Source organism: Rattus norvegicus, chromosome 1 (assembly GCF_021556685.1).
Source record: "Rattus norvegicus strain SHRSP/BbbUtx chromosome 1, alternate assembly SHRSP_T2T, whole genome shotgun sequence".
NCBI lineage: Eukaryota > Metazoa > Chordata > Mammalia > Rodentia > Muridae > Rattus > Rattus norvegicus.
The window spans coordinates 265,548,580-265,573,638 of record NC_141534.1 but is presented as its reverse complement, the minus strand read 5'-3'; the positions used below and the strand labels follow the sequence as shown (position 1 = coordinate 265,573,638).

At 46.0% G+C, this 25,059-nt stretch overlaps 2 protein-coding genes across 14 annotated transcripts in view; one reads left to right on the top strand and one right to left on the bottom strand.

Moving 5' to 3' along the window:
* Add3 (adducin 3) overlaps positions 1 to 3,458 on the bottom strand; it is a 107,606-nt gene extending 104,148 nt beyond the window's left edge. For 4 of the 11 annotated variants that reach the window (XM_087627776.1, XM_087627897.1, XM_087627767.1 and 1 more), the window contains exon 1: positions 920 to 1,211. The gene's annotated coding sequence lies outside the window, so the exon portion shown is untranslated. 11 annotated transcript variants of the gene reach the window in all.
* Positions 1,703 to 25,059, top strand: part of LOC108349045 (uncharacterized) — an 88,813-nt gene continuing 65,456 nt past the window's right edge. For all 3 annotated transcript variants that reach the window (XR_015653552.1, XM_087609865.1, XM_087609864.1), the window contains exons 1-2: positions 1,703 to 1,841; positions 5,043 to 5,243. Coding sequence is in view for 2 of the 3 variants with exons in the window: in XM_087609865.1 (XP_087465991.1) it covers positions 5,202 to 5,243 (42 nt within the window). In the remaining variant the exon portion in view is untranslated. The remainder of the gene's footprint in view (positions 1,842 to 5,042; positions 5,244 to 25,059) is intronic.

The following is a 25,059-nucleotide window of genomic DNA, read 5'->3' as shown; positions in this document are numbered from 1 at the left end:
TGTTTATGTAGCTCATCCCCAGCCCCAGAGTCTTATCAATTCCTTCCTGAGCCTTGCTCCTAATCCTCACTCAAAGCCTCTGGGCTGAGCTAAATCCCACACCACTCTAGCAAAGTCAATTCCAAGAGCACATGTGCCAAGGATATTTAGTGGTTTTCCTTACACTCCCACTTTAAACGGGCATCTACTTACAATTAAATCTCTGCAACAAAAAAGTTCACCTGAGGCCATTCTTGTCATTTTAATAGAGGCCTGGCTTAATAGTGGCCTTGCCTCAGCTATTACATACCTCCAAAGAGGTTGGAAGTGTCCCAAACACCAGCAAACCAAACCTGCTGCCAACTGGGCTGTCACCCCGCAAAGAAGAATAAAGTAGCAGGAATGCTTGAAGGGGTATAGTGTGTGTGTGTGTGTGTGTGTGTGTGTGTGTGTGTGTGTGTGTGTGTGCGCTTTTAGTGTGTGTGCTGGGGAGGGTCACACCGATTAGATAAAGTGAACAATTTCAACTTGTGACTGAAGTTTCTTAAGCCACGAAGGGGGACGCGGGGGGAGGGGGGAACAACAACAAATCAAGACGGTCTTCTTCCACCTTCTCCAAGCGCGGGAACCTCCTACCGTCCCGGCGCGCACCTTTGGGGTCAGCAAGGCTCCGGGCAGAACAGGATTTTGCAACCCCACTCCCTCGCGGGGGGAGCGGGGACACCCCGGTGAGTCGCGGCCCACTCTGCGGCGCCCGAGACCCGACCTCGCGCCGCCGCACCCGGACTCCTCGCCCCCAGGTCTGCTCTCCTCCGCCCCGTGGGGCTCGCGTTCCCGCCCCAGGCACGGTTCACCTGAGGCCGCGCGGCCAGCCAGTCAGAAGTCCCCTCGCGTGGGAAGCGCGGCGGGACCCCCCGGCCCTCCGCTCCCGCAGGATTACCTCGCAGCGCAGCCAGCTTTGTGCCCCCCTCCTCGCCACCGCCGGGCTGCAGCGGCCGCCCGGTCCGCCGCAGCCGCCTCTTAACGTCTCTCGGCTCCGGGGGGGAGAGGGCCGGGAAGGGAGGGGGCGTGGAGACGAGGGACCTGGACGCCGAGACCGCGGCAGCAGGAAGCGGCGACACCTAGTCTGCGACGCGTCTAGCTCTCGCTGCCTCAAAACATCATTTAAAGCCCTTTCCTCTCGCTGCAGCCCCGCGCCCCGACGACCGTTACCGGCGGGCGCCTCGCGCTCTGGCGGGACCAGCCGAACTACCCACGAACGTCCTCTACCCCGCCCCCTTGGGCCCCGCCTCCACAGGGCCCATGACTCCGCCCCTACAAGCTTAGTCCCTTTTAATACCCCGAAGGCCCCGCCCCACAGGCGGGAGAGCCTTAGCTCCTCCCACCATAGCCCACGCCTTGACTCCGCCCCCTGCAGGCTTGACCCTTCCAGCACCCCAGCTTCAGTGCTCCGCCCCACATGGCCCGAGAGCTCTGGCCCCGCCTCTTACAGGCCACGCTCCTGCGCCCTTCACTCCGCCCAGTACGGGCCGGGCCCTCGTAGCTCAAGAGCGTGCCCCTGGCTCCGCCCTTCGCGGGGCCAGCGTTCTTGCTCGTCCCAATAGGCCACGCCCCCAACAGGCTCTCACAGTCCAGGCCCCGCCTCTGCTGCCCCTTAAGATCTCTAGCCCCGCCCCTCGAGGCCCCCTTGGAGCTGCAAGCTCAGTATCTGTGCAGCTGCGGCAGTGGGGGCCTACGTGCTCCGCAGGCGGAGGGCCTGTTGCAGGCCGCCTGCCTGGCGCCTCTGCAAGGTCTTCCTCCCTCGGTGCAGCTCCGATCCGCTGCGGGAGAAGGAAACGACCCTGAGAGAAACCCGACTGAAGGTGGGAGGTTGACGCCACGGAAACATCTGCCTCCCCAGTCCCAACGGTCTTCCCCCACCCAGTGAATCTGAGCTGAACCGCTGCTTTCGGATCGAGCTTCTGCGGCCCACTGAGGCTGCTGGGCTTTTGGGGGGAGAGGCCACAACAGTTGGACTTCGGCACGGCCCCCACAGGAGGGGCCTCGATTTTCTTCCCAGCTCATTTGCGTTTGGGGGAGCCTCCCGCCTTCACTCGCTACCACAGAGGGACGAGGCAAGGGCCTTTATATACATTTGGACCAGCCCAAACTCTGCACTCCTACTTTGGCTAATTGCCTCTTAAACCTTCTGAGAGCTGACCTCTTGGGAGATGAAAAGTCTAGGCTCCGCCAGCAGCCTTCAAAATCAGTCTAAGGCCAGGCAAACTTTGCAGCACTCATTTGCAGAGTCGGGGATCCCTCCACAGGTGACACTGGGCTGCCCACCCCCGCCTCCCAGACGTGTTTCTCACCCCAACCTATTCTCGAAATAGACCTCCAGGCGCACGCTGCTCTCCTCCGCCACCCACGGCTTGCACACCGCTCCGGCACACATGCCCTCTCCACTGCACGAATTCACCCTCAAGCACACTCCTCCCAGCGCCATTCTAGTGATTCATGGTCCCTGGGGTTAACCCCACCCTAACACACACAGCAAACTTCATTCCCCACCCTTATCTCCCGTCCTTTCCAAGGCACTGGCGACAGGCCACTTCATTTCCTTCCTCATCTGCAGGCTCTCTTCCCCCTCAAATACTTCGCGCCAGCCCTCTCATCTTCATCCCCCTTTCCCTAAAAACGTGCTAATTAAAATGTAGTTTCCTCTTCCCACATATGAAGTGTGGCAAATGAATAGCGTTCTTGGCACACAGTGCAATTCATTTATCCTCCTCTCTCCACTGGACTAAAGCTACAGAAATTTTAGTCTACCACTATCACCCATTTGCTCAAAAAAAATAAAAGACCATGCCTTCTTATTTTTAAACACTCCTCAAGGATCGTGGGGGAAGTCTTGCTACGCCTTAAGGAGAAAACGATATCTAGGAAGCGCTCAGTCCGTCATTTTATTTGCCATTTAAAAATATCTGCAGTGTTTGAGAGCGAGATTGGGAGTGGCTGTGTTTTCTGCATTTAAAAAGAAAAAAAATGCTTCGCATGCATCAAGGTTAGCCTTTTTACGCATAGCAAAAAAAAAAAAAAAAAGTACGCTAGGAGCACGTATCATATAATTGTCTCTCCTACCCAGGACGTGTGTGTGTGCCAGACAGAACTGTAGACCCCAAGCCATCTCCAAAGGACGACAGATTCACATAACGTTTTAAGCATGGCTGATGAGGAGTGCATTCCGAGAGCATTGCCTTTCCCACGCGTTCTGAACAAAATGGGGAAGAGCTGTGCTTACCTGCAGGCGATCCAAAGCTGCTTTGCGTGCAGGGGAGCCGACGCGTGTCCGTCTTCCCGGCTAGGTGTGGATTCTGCAATGCTGCACTGAAACCCACTGCAGCCGCGGAGCAGCGGCAGCGGCGGCTGCTTCTCCCAATGCTGAGTTGTAAAGTGTGTGACTTAGAGACTCCACGGTTGCCGTGAGGCGCTGGCTTGGAAGAGAGGAGGCGGAATCTTTCTTAAAGGAATGGGTTTGGTTTTTCCTCTCCACTGTTGCTTCATCAGATGTAAAGGGGCGGGCGGGGGGGGGTGGGGGGGTGGAATCAGGAAATTTTTTTTAGACTGAGCAAAGCAGTTCAGCTGTGGGAGGTCAAGGTTAAAATTAACTGGGTGAAGGGAGCGAGTCAATGAGAAATGCTCGAAGCACTAATTTTAAAGAGCCCTCTCTACTAATATTGGGGTTAATTGCCAAAGTAAAACTGTGTGCCTCGAAACGGATCAACAACGTGTGCTAATCTTTAATTTCCAACCACTGTATTAAATAACCATAGAAAGAGAGGCTATTTAGTATTTACTAAAGGAAGTATGAAAGGAATAATTATATAAACCTCATGTGAGTGCTAACGCCTATAAATATAGCTGAAACTTCTAATATGTCTATATTTACATTCGTCTATTTATACACATATTTATATTGCATATTATATCTGTAATATGTTACATTAATTATATATAATCTGGGAGGTATGTATTTTTTGAGACAGGGTCTTGCCATGTAGCCTCGGCTGGCCTAGAAATAGTTATGTGGCGCAGGCTGGCCTCGAACGCAGAGAACTCTGCCTGCCTCTGCTTCCCAACTTCTATTAGTACAGGTGTGTACCGCTGTACCGGTTCTAATATATTTTTTGACGTTGGCATTTAGAATCAGAAAATATATTATTGATAGATTTCAATAAAATCTATTATATCCAGATTAAAATGTATCTAAATTAATTTTAGAAAATTATAACAGGGTATACTAGTCTATTGAGTGAAAATTCACAAATTAGAAAACAGGAAATTCAAGTGGCTTTGTTTCAGTGTTTCTAAATCTACTATTAAGATCATTAAAATGTGCTCTGCCCATCAGAAGTCTGCATGATAGCCTCATATTCTGTTTGTAATGTTCCTTCATTTAAGCACTGAGCTTCGATTACCTTTTCCATTATACAGAGTGTGGAGGCATGGTCTCCAAATAAGAGTAGATAAAAACACAGAAAATATTCTGCCATTGGTTTTTCTTCCCATGGCTTTAGTGGATGACCTATACGGTATTGAGCAAGTAGCCAGCTACATTTGGCCCTTAGGCCTCCATTTTGTAAAATGTGGGATCTGGGCTGAAATTTCCACGAAGAGAATGAACACTAAAAGTGCCATTTCCAATTCCGGCCGAGTAAAGATGGCTTTGTGGCATTCCTGTGTTTCTGTCGTCTGGCGCACTGAGTTCCTTCAAGTGTGAGTTGAGCTAAAGCTTGAGAGGGGCTGGTAGAGTGCTGGAATAACGAGCACAAAATCCTGGGCTCGATCCCCAGGCCGGGAAGGAGGGGTGGTAAGTTTTCATTTTCAATGCGATCGGAATTGATTTGCTAACCCGAAATTATTTTTGCTAGTCACGTAATTGCTCTGTAAAGTGAATAAGCAAGTGCAAATGAATTAGAATTGTATGCCCAGACGACCAATTGCCCACCGACAACCAATAGCCCACCCATGACCAATTGCCCACTGACGATCAGTTGTCCTGAAGCCCAGCCCTTCTGTTACAGGTCCTGATGATGGCGCACTGTCACACATGTTACAGCTGGTTCTTCTTGGTGCTCCTATGTGATCTCAATCACTATGAATAACTTCTTCCGTGTGCTGAGCACTGACTTTAGGGGAGCATGCTCTCGCTGAAAGCACTACTAAACCCGGAGTCTTGCTAGATGGTCCTCCTGCCTCAGCATCGCTGGGAGCTGGGCTTAGAGGTGAGTACCACTTCACTCTGCAGTCATGCTCTCTGGACCTGGCTTTTATTTAAAGGCTGGCGCATCATCTGGTGAGTTAGAACAGATTGTAGAGCGCACCTGTGGATTTCAGAGATGGGAAGCGTGGAAATCCATTATGGACAGAGCTGGAGTAAATGCCACATGCCCATTCTTCACCCGCAAGCAAGGGGGGTAAGGGATACACCTGAAATTGGTCGAGTTTTGTATATCCACCTTGGGGGCTTAACAAGGCTTGTCAACAAAAACAAAGTAGCTACATTCAAAATCACCGTCTGTGCGCACCTAGGGTACCCTAAAGAAATATACGAACCAGCATTTATATAACATAGTATCAACACAAATTTGACCTTCAGGTTTGAACATGTTTACACCAGAAAGAGAAAAAAGTTGTCAAGAGAAGTGTTAAAAAATAAAAAAGTAAAAAAGTCAACAAGGGGGGACACCCCAACCTCCCATTAGCAAACTCTTATTTATCTTATAGAACCTTCCAGTAGCCATCGTTTCCTTGGGCGCACTGGTGCCTTGGCTTTGGTTTGCATCCTCAAACATGCCTGCCACAAGGGAAAGATTTTTTTTTTTTTTTAGGAGCCATGGAAATGAAAGCCTTATATAAATGTTTTTCTGGTTTTTGGAGAAGCTTTAGGAATACTGAAGGCCTTGGGCAGAAGACTAGTATATTTTCTCCAATCTTGAACCAGTATTCCCGGTGGAGAATCTGACACCCATCTAAGCCCAGGCCCCTATGTTTCAAGGAAGCGTTAGTGATGTAATATACTTTGTTAGATGACACGGAGACTTTGGCCCTCTGTGTCCCTAGGAAAAGAGTTTCGATCACATTGATACAACAACAACAACAACAACAACATTCTCTTACCAGAACAGAATCGAAGGAAATTCATTTTCCCAGTCTCTCCCATCATCTGTTTTGGTTTATACTTATTTTCTGCCTGGAAGTCTTTTCATCTATGAGTTGGTAGTGAGCAATGAATACAACAGCAGTTATCTGCATAATTCAAAGCATACACAAAACCCCAAATTAAATACTTTCTCTTTGTATCTCCCCAGAATGCTGAGCACAGTATCTTATAGAAAGGTACTTAATAGATTCTTTTAAAAAAACAAACAAAACAAACAAACAAAAATGAGTGCACAATTTAGTGAATGAATCGCCCCTCAAATGCCCTGGAACTGATCACAGAGTGTTTTGTTTGTGTTTTAATTTGCATTGTCCGAAAGAACTGAGTCTGTTCTCTGTTCCCCTTTCCTGACACAGTCGCGATCTAAGAGATGCAGCTTTCTTTCTGCAGAGTGCTTTAAGATGCCTGATTTGTATTCTCCAATTAAATGGTAGCTGCAAACCTCCACACGAGCTCTGGGCAGATCAAGCTGTGACAGAGACGCTCTCTGCCAAGACAACATAGGCCTTCGTTTCCAAACCTTGGTGTTCTGGTTTTGTGACACCAACTGGTTATACGACCTCAAGCAAGTTTCTTGATACCCCGGGCCTCACGGGTGAGCCAAGTGGTGGAGGTGGCTTGAAGCGCTCACACTGACTGCTTTATAGGCAAGTTCAAATGAAATATATAAATGTGGAAATGCTTTGAACTTCCCAAAGCACTATAAAAATGTAAGGGGTTATTATAGGAGGGTGCGTTTTGCATCAACTATCTAGTTCAAGAGACTTTCCCTAAATGATCTGTTCTGATACTTACTGCTTCAGAAAGAAAATAGCACCCTCAAACACACACACGTGCAGACACATATGCCAACACATGCACGCACGAACACACACATGCACACATGAACATGCATGCACATATACATATGCACATACTCACACAGGAACGTACACACACGTATGCACCTACACACACACGCACGCACGCACGCACGCACGCACATACCCCTGCTGTTTCCAATTTAACAATTTCTCAGCTTTGACAATGTTCCCCTGGGTTGGGAAATATGATCTGCAGTTGACTATGAAGTGCTAAACATGCATCGAGAGCTCTCTCCATAGCCCAGCCGTCCAAATTTAATTTTTTTTAAAGTACTCAAACAGAAAGGTAAACTTGAAGAAGCATAGCAACCTTCCCGTACTATGTGATGTCGTGTGTGCAATCGGAGGGGTGAAAGAGCCATTCGCTTGCAACTTGATCATTCTGTGTACATTCCGATCACCCCTTTATGCCAAACCCGTCTGGAGAGCAATTGAGGACCAAGGACTGGCAAGGAGTTCATGCTAATGAGTTTTCCATCCCCTAGGAGAGGTAATCAGGGCACTCAAAGATCCCTCGGAACATTTCATTAGCGCCGTGTGACCTATATGGTTGATTTCCAATGATCTACCTTAGCTAATATCTGACAGACAGCAGTCTAAGTAATCGGGCTTGATTAAATCTCTGAGGTTTAGCTCACACTCTCAAGGTCCTCCTCTTCTTTTTAAAGTATTTATATTTACTATTCGGTGGGTTAAAAGCATCTCTGTCAACCAAGGAAGCAAGCAACCGGTAAAAATAAGAGTCCTCTACTGAGAAGCCCACTCATGGGTAGCACACACAAATTCACATGAACTCAATTTAAGAGTCATCCAGTCCAGCCCTGTGCCTGGCTGAGACCTCTCCTCTTCCCTGGAAAATGCCAGAAAGGTGGGAAGTTCTGGGTGGGGACTGCTCTGGCCACCCACGGGCTCTTAAAGTCCTCTGGTGGTCAAGGGGAAGGGGGTGTGAAGGAAACATGAGGGGGACGTGATTCGATTGAAGGTGCCCAGGTTAGTGCTGTTAATGGTCTTAAATACATGTATTTAAAATAATTATTATATCTGCGTTTACATGCCAGCTTCCCTGTTCATAAACTGATGCTTTTCATTTTCATGTTTACACACACACACACACACACACACACACACACACACACACATATATATACCTTGCAGTAAACATTTTGAATAAAGAACATCATGTTTTAAACAGTATCTCAGCCTATGAGTCAGACCTATGGGTCAAACGACACTTTTGCGGGGGGGGGGGTCCCATATCAAATATCAGATATTTGCATTATGATTCATTACAGAAGGAAAATTATAGTTAGGGAATAGCAACAAAATAATTTTATGGTTATGGGGTCACTGCAACATGAGCTCTATTAAAGGGTCATAGTGTTAGGAAGATTGAGAACCATAGGTTTAAAAAGAAAGAGACATCAGACATTCTCATGAGAGTGGCATCATCTTTAAATCTTGTGTGACAATCCCTGGTACACTCACCACTGTGATGCCCGGGGAAGATGGGGTGACTTGGAAACCCCAGGACTTCCACATGATCATCAATCTTCTGAGGATTCTCCAAAAACATTTCCTTGTGAGTTCAGACAATGTAGGCCCCCAAGTAAATACAACAGAACTGCGTGTCCCCTGGAAGGGAGGCTGTGGTGTTGACGGGCAAGAACACAGTGACATTCAAGGCCATTCCAAGGCATCTGGGATGCAAGCTGACTCTGGAGAAGCCATTGCCACATATGCAGGGCATGTGGTCTTCACCAAGGAGGACTTCGCTGAGATCAAAAGCTCGCTGCTGGCCGATCAGGTGCATCTGGGGTTAAGGCTATTGCCTCTCATGACGTCACTGTGCCAACCCCGTACACTGGACTGGAGCCCAAGAAGACCTCCTTCTTCCAGGCTTTGAGCCTCGCCACTGAACTCCTCAGAGGAGTGTCCAACATTCTGATGGTGTGCAGAGGACTGTGGATAGAGGGGATCAGCACAACGTCACCATGAAAGACGTGGAACGGCGTGCCCCCTGCTTTTTTTGGGGTGATCATTCCTCAGGTGTTTGACAACAGAGGGCTTGACATCATAGGGAAAACTGCAGTTCCTTTGGTGTGTGTGTGTGTGTGTGTGTGTGTGTGTGTGTGTGTGTGTGCAACCACAATGTTACTCATGTTTTACCTACAGACGTTTGTCTAAATGTCACATTCCAGACCGCATCATCAAAGGGTACAGGTGGGTCCTGGCTTTGCCTGTGGAGTCTGAGTCTACCTTCCCATGTACTGAAAAGCTCAAAGATGTCCATCGGCATTTGCAACAGCCACCACTGTAGCAAGTGGCATCACTGCTGTCTTTGCTGCTACTGCTGCAGTCCCTGCTAAGGTTGAAGCCAAGGAAAAGACAGAGGAATCAGATGAGGATTTAGATTTGGTATCTGCCCGAGTCCTTGGAACAACCTACTCTGCCATTTTATTTTTATTATTTAGGAAACATGTGAAGACCTCACTTCCATTTAAGAAAAAGAAAGGAAGAATGAAAAAGCCACCAGCTCATGTTCAGAGAAGCTGGTGAGTGAATGCAAGGGAGGCGGCCGTTGTGTAAAACCTAAAGTCCATCCGTTGGGCAGACGTCCCATCATACGTACGGTCTTAGCGCGTCAGCTGTCAATCTTCAGCACATCTGTGAAAGTGAGCCGTCTTGACAGCCCTGTCCTTCGTTGTCTTTGGCTGGTTTTTGGGTATGAGTGCACACTTGTCCCCTTATGCATGTGGATGTCAGGGGACAATTTTCAGGAGTGGCTTCTCTCCTTTTTTAAACTAACTAATTAATTAATTTTTACACTCCAGATTTTATTCCCCTCCCGGCACGCCACCCAGCCACAGTTCCACATCCTATACCACCTCCCCTCCCCCCTGTCTCCACAAGGATGTCCCCACCACACCCACCCCACCAGACCTCTAAACTCCCTGGGGCCTCCAGTCTCTTGAGGGTTAGGTGCATCTTCTCTGACTGACCTGGGGTCCCCAAGCTCATCAAATGGGACCTTTATCATCTGAGATCACTCGACAGCCCATGACTGTTTGTGTAGGATGGGATCACACACCACCAGTCCCTGGTCCCTAGGCTCTACCGAAAATATGCTGAATTAGAATTTTTAACCTTTGTGCTGTAGATCGAATCACCCCAAAGGAGTTTCCCACTTATCGGACCCCAGTTTGAGCACGGCAGCCCCTGTGGAATCTATGCTGTGTGTATGGTGTCTCAGAGACATGATTAGGTTAAAACTCACACCCACGAGGCTGCCCAGCTCTTTCTCCGTTAGGTGAAAAGGATCCAGATAGCCTTTATAATAATATTATTAATTATTATTATTAATATTATATTAACTTGTCCAACATTCTGCCCCTCTCTGAGCTTTGGTACCTTCGGCCTTAAGATGCTACCCGATTGGCAGGTGAATTGAATTAACTCTATTCATTAGTTGAATTTAATGATTCAACTTATGGAGAGCCTCTATTCCGATGTCTGACACACTGTAACTGGGGCGTGTGTCTGTTTTCTTCCTCCATGCCCAGAGGAAGAGTGTTGTGTTTGCAGTCTCTTTGTTCCCTGCCCTGTTGTTTGTACGTTGTAAACATAAGCTGGCAATGGAAGGATAACTGACATTTTGAGCTTCTTTTTAAGATTTATTTTATGTGGGGTTGGGGATTTAGCTCAGTGGTAGAGCGCTTGCCTAGCAAAGCGCAAGGCCCTGGGTTCGGTCCCCAGCTCCGAAAAAAAGAAAAAAAAAAGATTTATTTTATGTATACGTGTATCTGGGCTGCATGTATGCCTGTGAACCACATGCGTGCCTGGTGCCTGCAGAAGCCAGAAGAGGGTATCAGGTCCTCTTGGAACTGGAGCCAGACAGTTGTTAGCAGCCATGCGAAAGCTGGGCACCAAACCTGGTTCTCTGGAGATGCTCTTAGTAGTCAAACCGTCTCTCTAGCTTGTATTTTTGAGTTTTCAAACCATGCCAATCCCAGCTAGGGCAGCTGCTTAGCATGCACCAGACCCCGAGGTTCAGTCTCCCTCTCTTAACAAAATAAAGCGTGCCAGTACCGAGTGTTTTCTATGCTCAATTTCATGCTCCAAATAAGCATTAAAGCTCGGTACTAGTGGTTTTGTTTGTAGCTGAAGAAACTGAGGTAAGAGCCTCGGTGTGACCTCTGCAACGATCCCTGGGCCTCAAAGTAAATAGTTAACAGAGCTGGGATTCAGACCTAGGTTTTCTGACTCCAGGACCTACTGTCCATTGAGCTGCATGTTCTGTGTGCCCTTTAAGCACTTAGAGTCCAACAAAGAAGCCCATCTCCTGGGAGAAGGAAACAGCAAAAGTATTGTTTATAAACATGCCAGAAATGCTGACAACTTAATGCCATAATTCCCTTCTTTATTCGTCTGATTTGAGAGGGGAAGGCAGAAAACTGTACCCTGGGCCTCACGCACGCTAGGCACATGTTTTACCACTGGGCTTTGCCTTCGGACCCTTGCATTTCCTAACGTTTGAAGATCACACTAGTTACCTGTAGCACAGCTTAACACACGTGCGTGTTTTGAATGAGTGGAAGGCCGGGCTTGAACCAGCACACTACCTTGGCATCAAGTATAACCAAACCCATGCTTTTAAACGAAACTTGCAGACCAAGTGGTCTGTTTTTTTTTTTTTCAAATCAGCTTGTGCTCTGACATAATTCAAATCTCTAAATCTCAGAGCCTTTACACATAATTACAAATAGTTCGTGCGTCCTTGTTATGAGCAATATATTCGTCTGGCACACACAGCCTGTCTGGTTGGGAAACACAACACGAATGTATGAAGTAACTAGATTGCAAAATCACCCCCTCTGAGATAATAAAAGTGAACCTTCTAGCAAGTGATAAACATGAGGTAAAGCGCTGTCAAGTTACGGGAAATATTTCCTATTAATAATTGCTACGATCCAGCTATAGTTTTATTAACAACAGGAAAAGCAATAACTTCTGTTGCTACCACATAATGAGTGAATCTGAGATGAACATTGGGCTGGGAGTTCTGTGTATGTCTAGTCATGACAGCAATTCTGCTAAGTCTGTATCATGAATCCTCTTGTTTGCATGAGAAAACCGAGGCAAGAGGTCGACAAGTTCAAGGCCATCCTGAGGTAGAGTGTGAGTTCAAGGCTGTCCTGCACAACATTGTGAGATTCTGTCCCCAGATAAAACACCTTCCAGGGGGTAAATAAAATAATCCAGCAGTCGAGTATTTGCTTGCATTCACAGGCCCTAAGGTCAACCCCCAAGGGTCTGCAGAGAGGAACTATCAATTGTGCTAGGGAAAACAGGAAGGGGTCTCTGTGTAGGAAGAGTAGCCAGGGTGATGTGAACATCTGCAGTCTACAGTAAGAGAGAACGTTTTCGAAACAAGTCCTTCCTGGGAGCAGTAACACCCTGACCTAAATTTTCACTAAGATGTAAACGTCTGTTTCAGTAATGGTCTTTCCATGGTGGAGAAAATAGATCACAGGGGTGCATGTACTCTGTAGGTCAGGTCCCCCCAGAATTATGCCCAGGAATGTATGCATGGGGAACGCACGAATCAGGTCCTTGCTCCCGGGGGAAGAGAGAGGAAGGAGGTAGGTTTGTAGAACAGCAAGGCATCTGTCTGGAGTGTAGACTTAGTGCAGAGTGAAGTGGGAATTTACATATCCTATAACCCATAACCCTGCCCTTGATCTTAGCCAAAAGGCCCAGAAGCATTAACCATGGAATCCCAAAGAGGCTTCCTTTGCTGACAGCCTAAGCTGCCCATCTCCTGTATGTTCTGTCAATCTATCTCAGTATCTCTACTCCCCAAGGTGACCGTATCGGTTGACCTGCTGTGACATGCCAACTCCTTTTCTGGTCCTAGGGACAGAGCAGTGAACAAGATAACGGTCTCTTCACTGGCTGTACCATTCGTGCGGTGTTCAGAAAGCACAGACGTTAGAGTGGCAGTAACGCTAAAAGGGAGGAGCCCTACGGATACAGACCGGATGGGATGAGATGCACTTCTGGATGGTGAATAGGCTGGGCGGGCTCTACTCTTGTTAGTGCGAGATGAGACCCAAATGGTCTGTGGTCAGGAAGCTGGAGGGACAAGTTAGTTCAGAGTTCATCAAGCTGGATCAGCTTGGTGAGCTGGAGGAAGAAGGGAGGGAGGGTGGGGTTCCTGAGTGCTGTGGGGGAGGCGGCTGCCATGAGGCTGCTCAGGGGCTGGATCGCGTAAACTGGATAGATCCCATGAGAGACATGTTTGACCCCAGAAGGCTTCAGGCCAAGGAAGAGTCTCGTTTCTACTCGAAATCTCAATCTGGCTGCTGTACAGAGAATGAAGGCTGCATAGATGTGGCTGGACATTGTAAAGCCAGTCAGGAAGCTATTAAAGTCACAAGCACAAGACGAACTGGGGTCTGGTGGTACGGATAGCTGTGATTAAGAGCAGAGGTAGACAGGCCCGGCATTGCTGTGCTCACGTGACTTGCTGATGTCATGTACGGGAGTGGGGAGTGGGATGAGAGAAGGAAGAGGGATGAGAGATTGAGGCTCTATGGAGGACTTTGGCCTGAGTACCTTCAAGATATGGTGGCACCAATATCTGATACGGAGAATACTTGCGAGGTAACGGTTTGACAAGCCAAAGTGAACACTCTCTTAGGAGTGAGATTTCCCTTTTCTCTCTTCCTGAGAACCTTACTCCATCCTATAATTATCTCATTGCTTTTAAAACACTATTTATAAGTCACTTCCTCCCCTTAAGTCAGAGAAGGCGCTTAGTTTATCTTGTGTCTTGTTGTGGCCTTTGAGTCCGCACCCACTGAAGCGAGCTCAGTAAACACTTGGAAATTCCTTTTTAATCTGGGTCAGTAGTTCTCAAAGCTAAGGGACATCAAAATCTGGTCAGCTTACTTAATACTTCAAAACAGCCCTTACCTTAACCCATCCCTACAAAACTCTGCTTTTATGAGTCTGGGGCTGCACTTAGTAAATTGTAGGACCAGCGCTTTATGTGACTGTGAACTGCAAGCTAACCCAGGAGTTGAGCTATTTTGATGTTTCGCAAAATGTTCACTTCAGAAACCACATTTCAGTGGCATCCCAAAAATACTTGAATTCTTGGTGATACCTGGAACCCAAATTCTGAAGGCCCCTTAGGTGGAAAGATCATGAGTTCAAGACCAACCTAATTGTGTGTGTGTGTGTGTGTGTGTGTGTGTGTGTGTGTGTGCACGCGCAGTTATATTGATTAAAGCTCTTGAGAAGGAAAAAAAAAACGGTGAAAGAATCCTGAAGTCTGTTCTATTTCACTTGACTTATATGAGACCTTGGAGACAAGAATAGGGTCATTTCGAAGGGGCTGCCACGTGAAGTACGGTTGCCTAGCTGCTGGAGCATCTAAAATGACTTTGTATATACGGGCCTGTGAAATTCCCTTGGTAGTTGCAGCCAGTGTATTTTTGTTTGCACAGCATCCATTCCTGTTCTGGGAAGAGTGCCCCGAGATCCTTCAAGGAACCCCTTTGTACCCCATTGCTATGGGGCTGGCATCCTGTCCTTTTCTGTCATGGCTCCTGAGCTGGACCAACCAGATGTTCCTTCTGCAGCATGTGAAACTGGAGGAGAGTGATAAGAAGATTTAAGATCAGAGCCCTGCTCAAGGGAGGTCCCTGTAGAGAATGGGATTAGATAAGACTTCAAAGATCTCCCAGAACTCACTTGGCACCCTGTCCTTCCCAGGCCAGATTATACAGTGTTTTCCTCAGGATAGGCAGCCAGTCTTACTCTTGCAGTAAACTCTGGCCCTACTTATGTTAAAGTGGTCTCACTTGCTTGTCCTCTAAGCTCTGACTTAGTGATGTAAATCTTGCAATTTGCAGTTAGAGACAGAGATTTCACAAGTCCTTCCTGGGAGCTGACACACCTCAAGTTTCACCCAAGTGTAAAGGTTCGAGAGTCAGGCAGAGACTGACAGCCCTGTGGACTGACAACCCGTAGCTCTATGGGCTGACAACAGTCACACGGCTAAAGGAGGAAGGAAAAGAAGGGCTGTGGTTTAGTCCCTGGATCCCATTTCACAATTGCCCTGTGTTTACACATCAGACAGAAACCTCCCTGGACACTCTCAACACTTACAGTTTCTATGCGGCTGTCTGAACTCCAGAGTCTCTACCTTTGGGTTATATGTTCAAGGTTACATGTTACAGGTTCATCCAAAGCAGGGCGTAACCTAAGACATCAACTTGTGAGCATGAGAACTCATAACGTCAAATTTAGTTCTCGTTTCCTTCAGTGGCCCCCAAGGGAAAATAGAACATCCTGCCCCTTTAATCATTTGGTTAAAGCCTCGTCGTTCGATGACCTCCTCCCCATATCTTTTAAGGACCTGTAACTTGGAGACTCTAAGAAATTAATAACTGTTAAGGAGTGGGTAACAGGAGAACGAGGCAACTTTCTCACCGTCTCACTCACCGTGCTGACTGAAATGGGATGCGGAGCAAAGCCAGCAGCATTGTGAGTGTAAACCACACCCAGGGAGAGATAACAAGCATGTTACAGTTTAACAGGAGTAATAAAACCGAGGGCTAATCACTCCCAGATCGCTTGCACCCCCCTGTTTGCAGAGATCGGCTGTTAAAGCCACTCTAATGAACTTTTTATTTTATGCTTTTTTTTTTTTTAGGAGTGGTCGCTGTTTGTGAAGACCAAACACAACAATAACACCCAGATATGAAACTCGATATAAAACGGATCCTGTAGGGCCTGTTGTCTCATTTCAGAGGCGGGCAGAGGGAGGTGATCACCATGAAAACGTGGAGGCTGTCACTAACCTTTGCGGAGGACTTGCTTTGCATGGGGGCTATTGTGAGCTTCTTATTTTATTACTCATTTAACCCTTACCTCTCCATCAGACATTACCCTGTTATACCTACTTGGAAACAACGGGCCGGGATGGGGGATGGGGGTGAGGGTGGGAATGAGCAGTTCGCCTGAGATCAAAGAGCCAGGGAGTAGCAGATGTTGGATTTTGAATCCCTGCAACGCAGTGGCCCCAGAACCCTGAACCTCAACCCCTTTTTATTCCACCTTTTAACACAGCTTGGCAGTTGAGTGAGTCAGAACCTAGCCTTCCCATGTACCTATCCTCGAGGTTCTCTCTGACTATTTAAAGCTACATTAAAAAAAAAAAAAAAAAAAAAAAAACCTCCCTGAACTAGGTAGTCGACTAAGTGGACTTTCTGGGGTTCGGAGTGCTTGGATGTTAATGGTTAACTGAACTGCAGGGCTTTAACCACAGCCTTTATAGCTACGTGCTCGCCCGGGTTTCACACTAAGTTACATAGTGAGAATGTAAGTGTCTGATCTAAGTCAAGGCTCCAGACTCAAGAACAGGGCCCTCAGTTTCCAAATTCAATTTATCTCTTGTTACAAGGATTTTGGGATAAGGAGATGGGTGCATTTTTCCCCCCAAATGGTGGGTTCTTTTTTTTTCCTGAGGGGTGGTTTAATTTCTCTTTCAGGAAGGTAATTCTGAGACCAGAGGGGCCCCTCATAACGGAGCGTTTCTGGGAAGGAATAAAGGGTGGTGCCCACAGTAAGCAGCCTACTTTCGAACACACAGGGCCACTTCAGGGGAAGGATGGCTCTTCTGGGCCAGTTTCCTAGAAGTCTGCCCATGGCATAACATGCTGCAACCCCATGGTGATTTCTTTACTTTCTTTACTTTCTCTCTCTCTCTCTCTCTCTCTCTCTCCTTTTCTGGTATTTCAAGACAGGGTTTCTTTGTGTAGCGCTGGCTGCTCTAGAACTCGTTCTGTAGACCAGGCTGGCCTTGAACTCAGAGATCTGCCTGCCTCTGTCTCCTGAGTGCTGGGATTAAAGGCATAGGCTGACCCTGTTCATTCTGCCCCCAGCCGTCTAACCAGAGCGTCAGGTTTTCTTAAAGACCTTTCTTAGTCTTGTCTCCTTCTCCAAGGGACTCGTGCAATTGTTCCGTCCAAGAGTGCTTCTCAGGAGACCAGCAGAATTCTTACAGGGTGTGCGTTGGTTGGGGTTGGCTTTTGTATTTCCTGGAAATTCTCCAGCTCTCCTCATTCCCTATGCTGCAGCCTTAAGCGTATCAAGACTTGTGCTACTGTGATGGAGTGAAATCCAGAACACTGAAAAAGTAGGACGATACAAGATGGTCTTGTCTTAGATCCTTTCTTGTGCTCTTATTTCTGTGAAAGACAGAAGCAGAAGAAACGTATGCAGCCCAGGACAGCCAGTTACAAATAAACGAATGAAAGAACCAGCATTTTTATAGTTATATATAAATATATGTATGTATATATATATATATGGGTGGTTTTGCGTGTGTGTGTGTGTGTGTGTGTGTGTGTGTGTGTGTGTGTGTGTATTAAAAACTGTGCCTATAAATTTGGAGGCCTGGGTTTGCTAGTAGATAGGTAAGTCCGAGAGTCACCACAGTTCTGTGCCAGTCAGCTGCGGGCTTGAAAAAAATCTCTTCATTAATTTATATGTTTCTTTCTTTCTGTATAAAATGGAACAGGGGGTTGGGGGATTTAGCTCAGTGGTAGAGCGCTTGCCTAGCAAGCGCAAGGCCCTGGGTTCGGTCCCCAGCTCCGAAAAAAAAAAAAAGAAAAAAAATGGAACAGAAGGAAGAGGGTCTGAAAGTGAAAGTTTGTTGATCCAGGGTCAGCTGCAGAATTTCACCTATAATATTCATTTTTTTAACTTGCCCTGCTTTTAGTTCTTTGATAGTTTGTTTTTGGCTCCCCCCCCATAAAAATCTCATGAAAGCCAGCTTGGTGTTGAACCCCAAGTTAGTTGGGGATGACCCTGAACTTCTGATCCACTTCCCAAGCTCTGGGATTACATGTACCACCATATCTAGTTTTATGACGTGCTGGGAATAGAACCCAGGCCTTTCTGCATGCCAGGCAAGGGGTCTACCAACCGTGCTACGTCCTTAGCACATCGTTTACAATGTGCTTTGACAGGTGACCTGTTAACCACTTTCCCACAGGAAAAAAAATCACTTATCTCAGTACCTCCCTGTGACTGAGGCAAACTCTGCATCTCTCAGCACGTCTGTCTCTCAGCACGTCTGTCTCTCAGCACGACCATTTGCACGAAGGTCTCAGTCAATTATTTGGGTGGTAAAACAGACAATTCAGTTACAGGAAAGGAAATCAGGTGATCTTGAATCAACTCAAGCCCTTCGTTGGCTGCAAAACCTTGAGTGAATTGCATGACTTTTCTGAGCCTATCTGCTTGTCTGTCCAATAGAGGTATTGCAAACTATCTAGAAATTTTGTTAGAAGTAATTTCTACAAAAATGTCTTGACATAAGGGTGCTTGATAAACTTATGAAGAAGATTCTTTTTCTTAGCATTCCACAAAATCAATGTTTGTGAAAGTTGAAATGGATGGCATGGTCTCAGATATTTTGTTTGTTTTGTTTTGCTTTATTAAGACAGGGTCTCACTGTGTAGCTCTGGCTGTCCTGGAACTCACGATTATATAGACCAGGCTGGCCTCGAACTCTAGAGATTTGCCTGTCTCTGCTTCTACAGAGCTGGGATTTAAGGTTTGCACCACCACACGGATGTTTCAGGTTCTTGCTTCAGCTGTTTCTTCTGCAATTCAGCAACTCTTCCCTTGTACCAGTCTTAAACAAATAATCACTTCCTATACATTTCCTAGTGTTCCCTTCCCTTTCAATCCACAGGCCACTTTTGTTTGTACAGTTGAGAACGGTCTGACGGCAACTTGGACTTGAGCTCAGTGAAGTTATGTGCGTGTGTGCCTTGGCCAAGGACAAAACATGTGCAGTGGAGGTGCTGGCTTATTTTTTACTAGGAGGGCATTAGTGGATTTTCAAGTTTTCCTGCAAATAAATAACACCCTTCTGAAATAAGGGATGGTTTGAGCAGAAGCTAAAATATCCCCTGAAGGAGAAAGGTGTCAAATTTTCTGGAGAGGGATTTTGTGAGTGTGGGGAGTGTGATAATTCAGAACTATGAATCTCAGCCGAAATTTCCTCAGGAAAAAAGCTTCAAAATGGCTGCTCTGGAATCTGTCCATAACTCCTGACCATCTAAACATGGCTTTTTGACCTAGTAAATCCATGTAAAAGGAGCTATGATACAGAGATCCAAACATGCGCGTCTTAGTCCAGGTTTCCGTCGCTGTGAAGAGACACCATGACCACGGCAACTCTTAAAAAAGAAAACATTTAATTTGGGTCTGGCTTACAGTTTCTGAGGTTCAGTCCGTTATTGTCAGGACAGGAAGCTTGGCATCAGGGTGTAGACAGACAAAGCACTGAAGGAGCTGAGAGTTCTACGTCTTGATCCGAAGGCATCAGAAGGAGACTGTGCCACACTGGGCATAGCTTGAGCATAGGAGACCTCAAGCCCGGCCGCCCAGTGACACACTTCCTCCAACAAGGCCACAGCCGCTCCCACAAAGCCATACCTAATAGTGCCACTCCCCGTGGGCCAAGCGTTCAGGCACTCGAGTCTATGGGGGCCAGACCTATTCAAACCACCCACGATGACCATTTTCACAAGACAGTCACCAGGCTGTTTGCTGCCTAGTGGTGTCCAAGAGCAAACTAATGAAACCGGATGAAGCTTTTAGTCAGAGAATAGTGGAAAGCGACCAGAATGGACTCCCCAGAGGGAACTCCGTAGACTATATGGTACAGATCAGTGTGGTATCCATGACATACTCACAAGGAAAAACGGAAACGGTTTGGGAAGATCCTGCACCTGCCTGTCTGACTGACTCTGCTTCTATGGGCTTACATGCACAAATGGATTCAGTTATATGGTGGATGGATTCACAAAAGCTTTGGAAACTAAAAAAATCTGGAGAGTGATGTGACGGTAATGGTAATTTTCTTCCCTTTTTAATTTTTTTGTTTTGTTTTTTTTTGTTTGTTTGTTTGTTTTGTTTTTGTTGGTTTTGTTTGACAGGATCTTTCTACCTAATCCTGGTTGTCCTGGAGCTTGCTGTGGAGACCAGGTTGGCCTCAAACTCACAGAAATCCACCTGCCTCTGTTTCCCAAGTGCTGGGATTGAAAGCAAGTGCCACCATGCCTAGCTTCCCTTTTCCAGCCCTACTTTAAATACTGATATATTTAAATAAATGTGAATAGTCTTTGCATATTTTTTAAATGATGAGATGAGAATAGCTAAATTCAGAAATACGTTGAAACGTTTGGTTGTTTCATCCTCTCTTAGCTTAATTTCTCCCCCCCACATTTATTTGATTAATTAACTGAGGGGTGCGTTCTCGTGCTGCAACCTGAGCCCTGTGGAGTTCAGAGAACAACTTGGGAGAGTTGGGACTCTCTCTCCACCTCAGATTCCAGAGACGAACTCAAGTCACCTAGCTTCACAAAGGCAATGGCTCATCCCCATCCCCGCTGAGCCATCTTGCTGGCCTGAGAAAACCTTTTTAAAGGGAGCAGACTTAGTCTATTTCCTTTGAATAAGAAGAATCTCAGATCTGAAAAACAGTCTGGTTTAGCCCTCTGTAAAAACAAACCGCTATCCAAGCCTGCAGGAGAAGAGATTTATCTGGAATTCCTGAGCCCCGAGGCTCCTCCCTACCTTTGCACTGCTTCCTCTGCATCACGAATAAAATAAAATGTCAGGACTGGAGTATGACTCCTATGAGTGTTGTCCTTGAGGGAGGTAAGATTGGGCAGCAGATAGTTCCCCACAAACAGCCTGTACGCACCTGAGGCTAAGCACTGCCTCCTCTGTGGCCCAGGAGTCACCCATTTCATCCTGGCACCGTGGACGCACGCCATCTATCATATGCTAGATACTTGGTCAGCTGATTAAAGAGCAGTAGATAATGAGTACCTGGGTGTAGCCTTTTTCAAAGGGGGAAACTGCCTTATATGAAGAAACATCCTTCAGTGACCACCCTGGGTCACGAACTCCAGTCAACTATGTCTTGAAATTTGTTTTGTTAGTGGTAGAATACAGTTTGTTAAACTCACTCATTCTTTCCTTCATGTCTACATTAACCATTTCATTCAACTGCCAGCCATAAGGCATGGAAGTTAGTCGTCTGTGAAAGGTTAAGGAATCAGAAATGTGTGTGTTTGAATTTCTACCCAAACATTTACTGTCTCCAAGATCTCGACAAGTTATATAACCTACCCAAGTCTCTGATTCCTCACCAATAAACTGCTGACAGTGATAAACAATTTGCAAAGAAGATTTTAAGACATTGACACTCGCTATTTAAAGTAGTTAGGTTACTTTTTCCTAGCTCTTGGGAAATAGAGGCAGGCAGACATTTATTTATGAGTTCAAGGCCATCCAGAGGCAGTGAGATCCTGTCTAAAACCAACAAGCAAGCAAGCAAACAAACTTGCTTGCCTTTAACTCAGCACTTGGGAGGTGGAGGCAAGAGAAATCTGAGTTCCATGTCAGCTTGGTTTACATAGAGAGTTCCAGGAAAGCCAGAACCACATAGATCCTGTCATAAAACCAACCAACAAACAAACAAGCAATAAAAATCCAAGAGAAAAAAAAAGCAAAAATTTTAAAACAGCACGGTACTTGGCACATATGACAAGCTCAATAAAACTATTGCCACTTAATGAGTTTATCATTCAAAAATATTTATTTAGTGAGTGAGGTTCAGTCACTGAAGCACTTGCTGCACGGGGACCTGGGTTCGAGCAAGTAAAAACGCCAGGCATGGTACCAATGCAAGCTTGTAACTCAGGGCTAGATGCCCAGACAGGAGGATTCCTGAGGCCAGCCTGTAAAGGCTGGATGGCACCCCTGGAAGAACATGGAAGTCTGTGTTTTGGACTCCATGTGTGTGCATATTTATGCACATGTGCATCTGTGTACACAGGGATCAGTGTGCCTGAATGAACACACACAAAGTTTTTTGAGCATATGCATATGAATTGTTGCACAAAGTTGGGGATGGTATATCAAATTTTATGTCGAATTCTGAATTGTAGTATTATGATGGTTCGAATAAGAATGGCCCTCATGGGGGCTGGGGATTTAGCTCAGTGGTAGAGCGCTTGCCTAGGAAGCACAAGGCCCTGGGTTCGGTCCCCAGCTCCGAAAAAAAAAAAGACCAAAAAAAAAAAAAAAAAAAAAAAAAGAATGGCCCTCATGGGGTTGGGGATTTAGCTCAGTGGTAGAGCATTTGCCTAGCAAGCACAAGGCCCTGGGTTCGGTCCCCAGCTCCGAAAAAAAAGAAAGAAGAAGAAGAAGAAAAAAAATGGCCCTCATGGGGTTGGGGATTTAGCTCAGTGGTAGAGCACTTGCCTAGGAAGCGCAAGGCCCTGGGTTTGGTCCCCAGCTCCGAAAAAAAGAGAAGAAAAAAAATGGCCCTCATATGCTCCCATACTTGAAAACTTGGTCCCCAGTTGGTGGAACCATTTGGGAAGGATTAGAAGGCGTGGCCTGTTGGAGGGGGTAATATCAAAAGACTCCTGTGATTCCCAGCCCTTCCTCTTGCCGCATGGTTGTGGATCAACAGCTCTCAGCTGTTCTTTCACTCTTGTGTCATGGACTCTAACCATCTGAAACGGTAAGCTAAATTAAGCAGTTTTTCTTTTATGAGTTGCCCCGGTCATAACATTTTATCATAGCAACAGAAAAATAGGTAAGATAAATTGTTTAGACTAGATTCTCTGCTTTTAAGGAGCTTAAATGTAGATCAAATTTCTCAATGTAATAGAATTATGGGACTTCTTGAACTTGGATGAAGGAGGGAGGAAATGATTATTTTTCAGTAGCCTCTGTCTAGGGAGGAATATGCCTAGAAACCTAGCACTCTGAAGACTAAGGAAGGAGAAGAATGAGCTGAGGCCACCTGTGTTATATAGCAAGAGCCTAAACAAAAAGGGAGGTGGGGTGGGGCCTCTGAATGTAATCCTAGCCCTCAAGAAGACCAAGGAAGGTCTCTTGACCTTGGTGAGTTTGAGGCAATTCCTAGCTACATAGTGAAGAAGGCCTGTCTCAAAAACCAGAATTACCAAAACCACAATGAAGCGAACAAAGAAAGCAACAAGATAAAATCCTCTGTAATTACAATGTAACCTTCCATCAATTATGTTTGTATTCAATCATCACAAAAGTGTTCTAGTGTATATGACTCCATAACTAATTGAAATCATACTTTCATAGCAAGTTGTAGCTTGACTGGAATTTTGAAATTTCACTTATGCACATTATTATTTTGAAATACATATTTATTTTTAGACCCACCACTATATCTAGGAATTTGATTAATAGAGAAGCTCAGACACAGCTATATCTCAAATCTTGCCTTTTATTTTGAAGACTAAATTTGAGACTTTGGTGATACACTTATATTATTTTAGACATCCAGAAATCCTCTGGAATATGTTTGGACATGTGCTACATGCATGTGGATGTTCATAACAGCCCTATTCAACAGAGCAGACGCAGAAAACAAGGAGAATGAAGAGATCAGCAGAGCTGGGTTGATACAATGAGACCTCGCTCAGAGATGAGACTGAATAGACAATCGTTACATTCAGAAACATGGGTGAATCTCAACCGTAAGGTTGAACAAAGAAACTAGACACAAGGGAACACACTACAGAATCCAACTGATAACAAGTTTAAGAGCAAACCTTTAAAAATAAGTTTCTGGGGTTAGAAACCAAGGTGCTTTATTTTTCAAAACAGATTTATTTAATTTTAGGAAGAATGTTTTTGCCTGAATGTATGAGAGTGTGCCACGTATGTGCCTAGTGCCTGGAGAGGTCCGAAGAGGGGTTCAGGTCCCCTAGAACTGGAACTAGAGAGGTTATGAGCTGCCATGTGGGCCAGGTTCTCTGCAAAGATTAGGCACTGTGTTATACAATTGTTTGATTTTGCAGGGTTTGTGTTTCATTTAATATCTATTCTTTTTAAATTAATTTACTTATTTTTGGTAGGCATCTTCTCTCACTTGTGTAAGCAAGCAGAGCATGATTTGTTGTGTTTACTTATGGGTTGTTGCCGTTTAAGTCAGAAGAGGGTGAGGGGCATGTCCAAACTGCTTGTTAGAAAAGCCAATCTCAGCTTTAAGGAGTGCAGAGTGGAAAGAGAGACTTATGAAGGGAGGTAGGGAAATCATCTGCGTGGAAGAACACGAGGGCCTGGATACGTAAGAAGTGGACAAGTCAGCTCTAGAGAAGCAACTCAAAACATATGTTCGGTCTTCAACCTCTTTCTAACACAAAGAGCTGTGTGAATTCCTAGACTCTAGGCTGCGTGATTGACCAGAGCGTTAGTTTGAGCGCTTTTCAAGATTTAAACGAAACAAAGTTACAAACCTCCAAGAGTTTATTGTCGTAGACAGTGGAAATGAAACAGGCCAAGAAGCCAGTACAATGTGGACAAAAAAAAAGTTTTCCCTCTGGGACTGTGGCGGCCTTAAATGTTATTGGAAGGGTTTTGCAGTTATTTTCTCTAAGAATGTCTTGAGTAGTAGAGTTTCAGTATGAAATTTAGGGTAGCTAAGACAAAACTGGGATGGAGAAGACAGTAGGGGTTAGGAAGAATTTTAGCAGAAAGGAAGGAGGAGGAAGTGAGCTGGGTGTGTAACACGCCCAGATGAAAGCAGAAGTGAGAGTTCACCAGAATCAAGTTTAATCTCATTTCTCAGATGACAATATTAACATCTCTGAAACTGCTCCAGAAGAAAGGACAGCCTTGGGACTAAACATGGTGCACCTGGGGACATCTGTGTGCCCCTGGGAACAGGGAAAGAGATGCCGTTTATCTGAAAGCTATCGATTTGGGCGGGAGTAGAATGCCAACTGTGTGAGAAGCGTCAAGAGCAAACACAAGACTTCAGCTCATTTCCAGCCACACGCTTTGGTCTTCTGCTCCAGTGTCTCCCTTCCACTAGGGGAAAGGAGAGGCACCGTGTAATGAATTCTCTCTCCCTCACTCCCACAC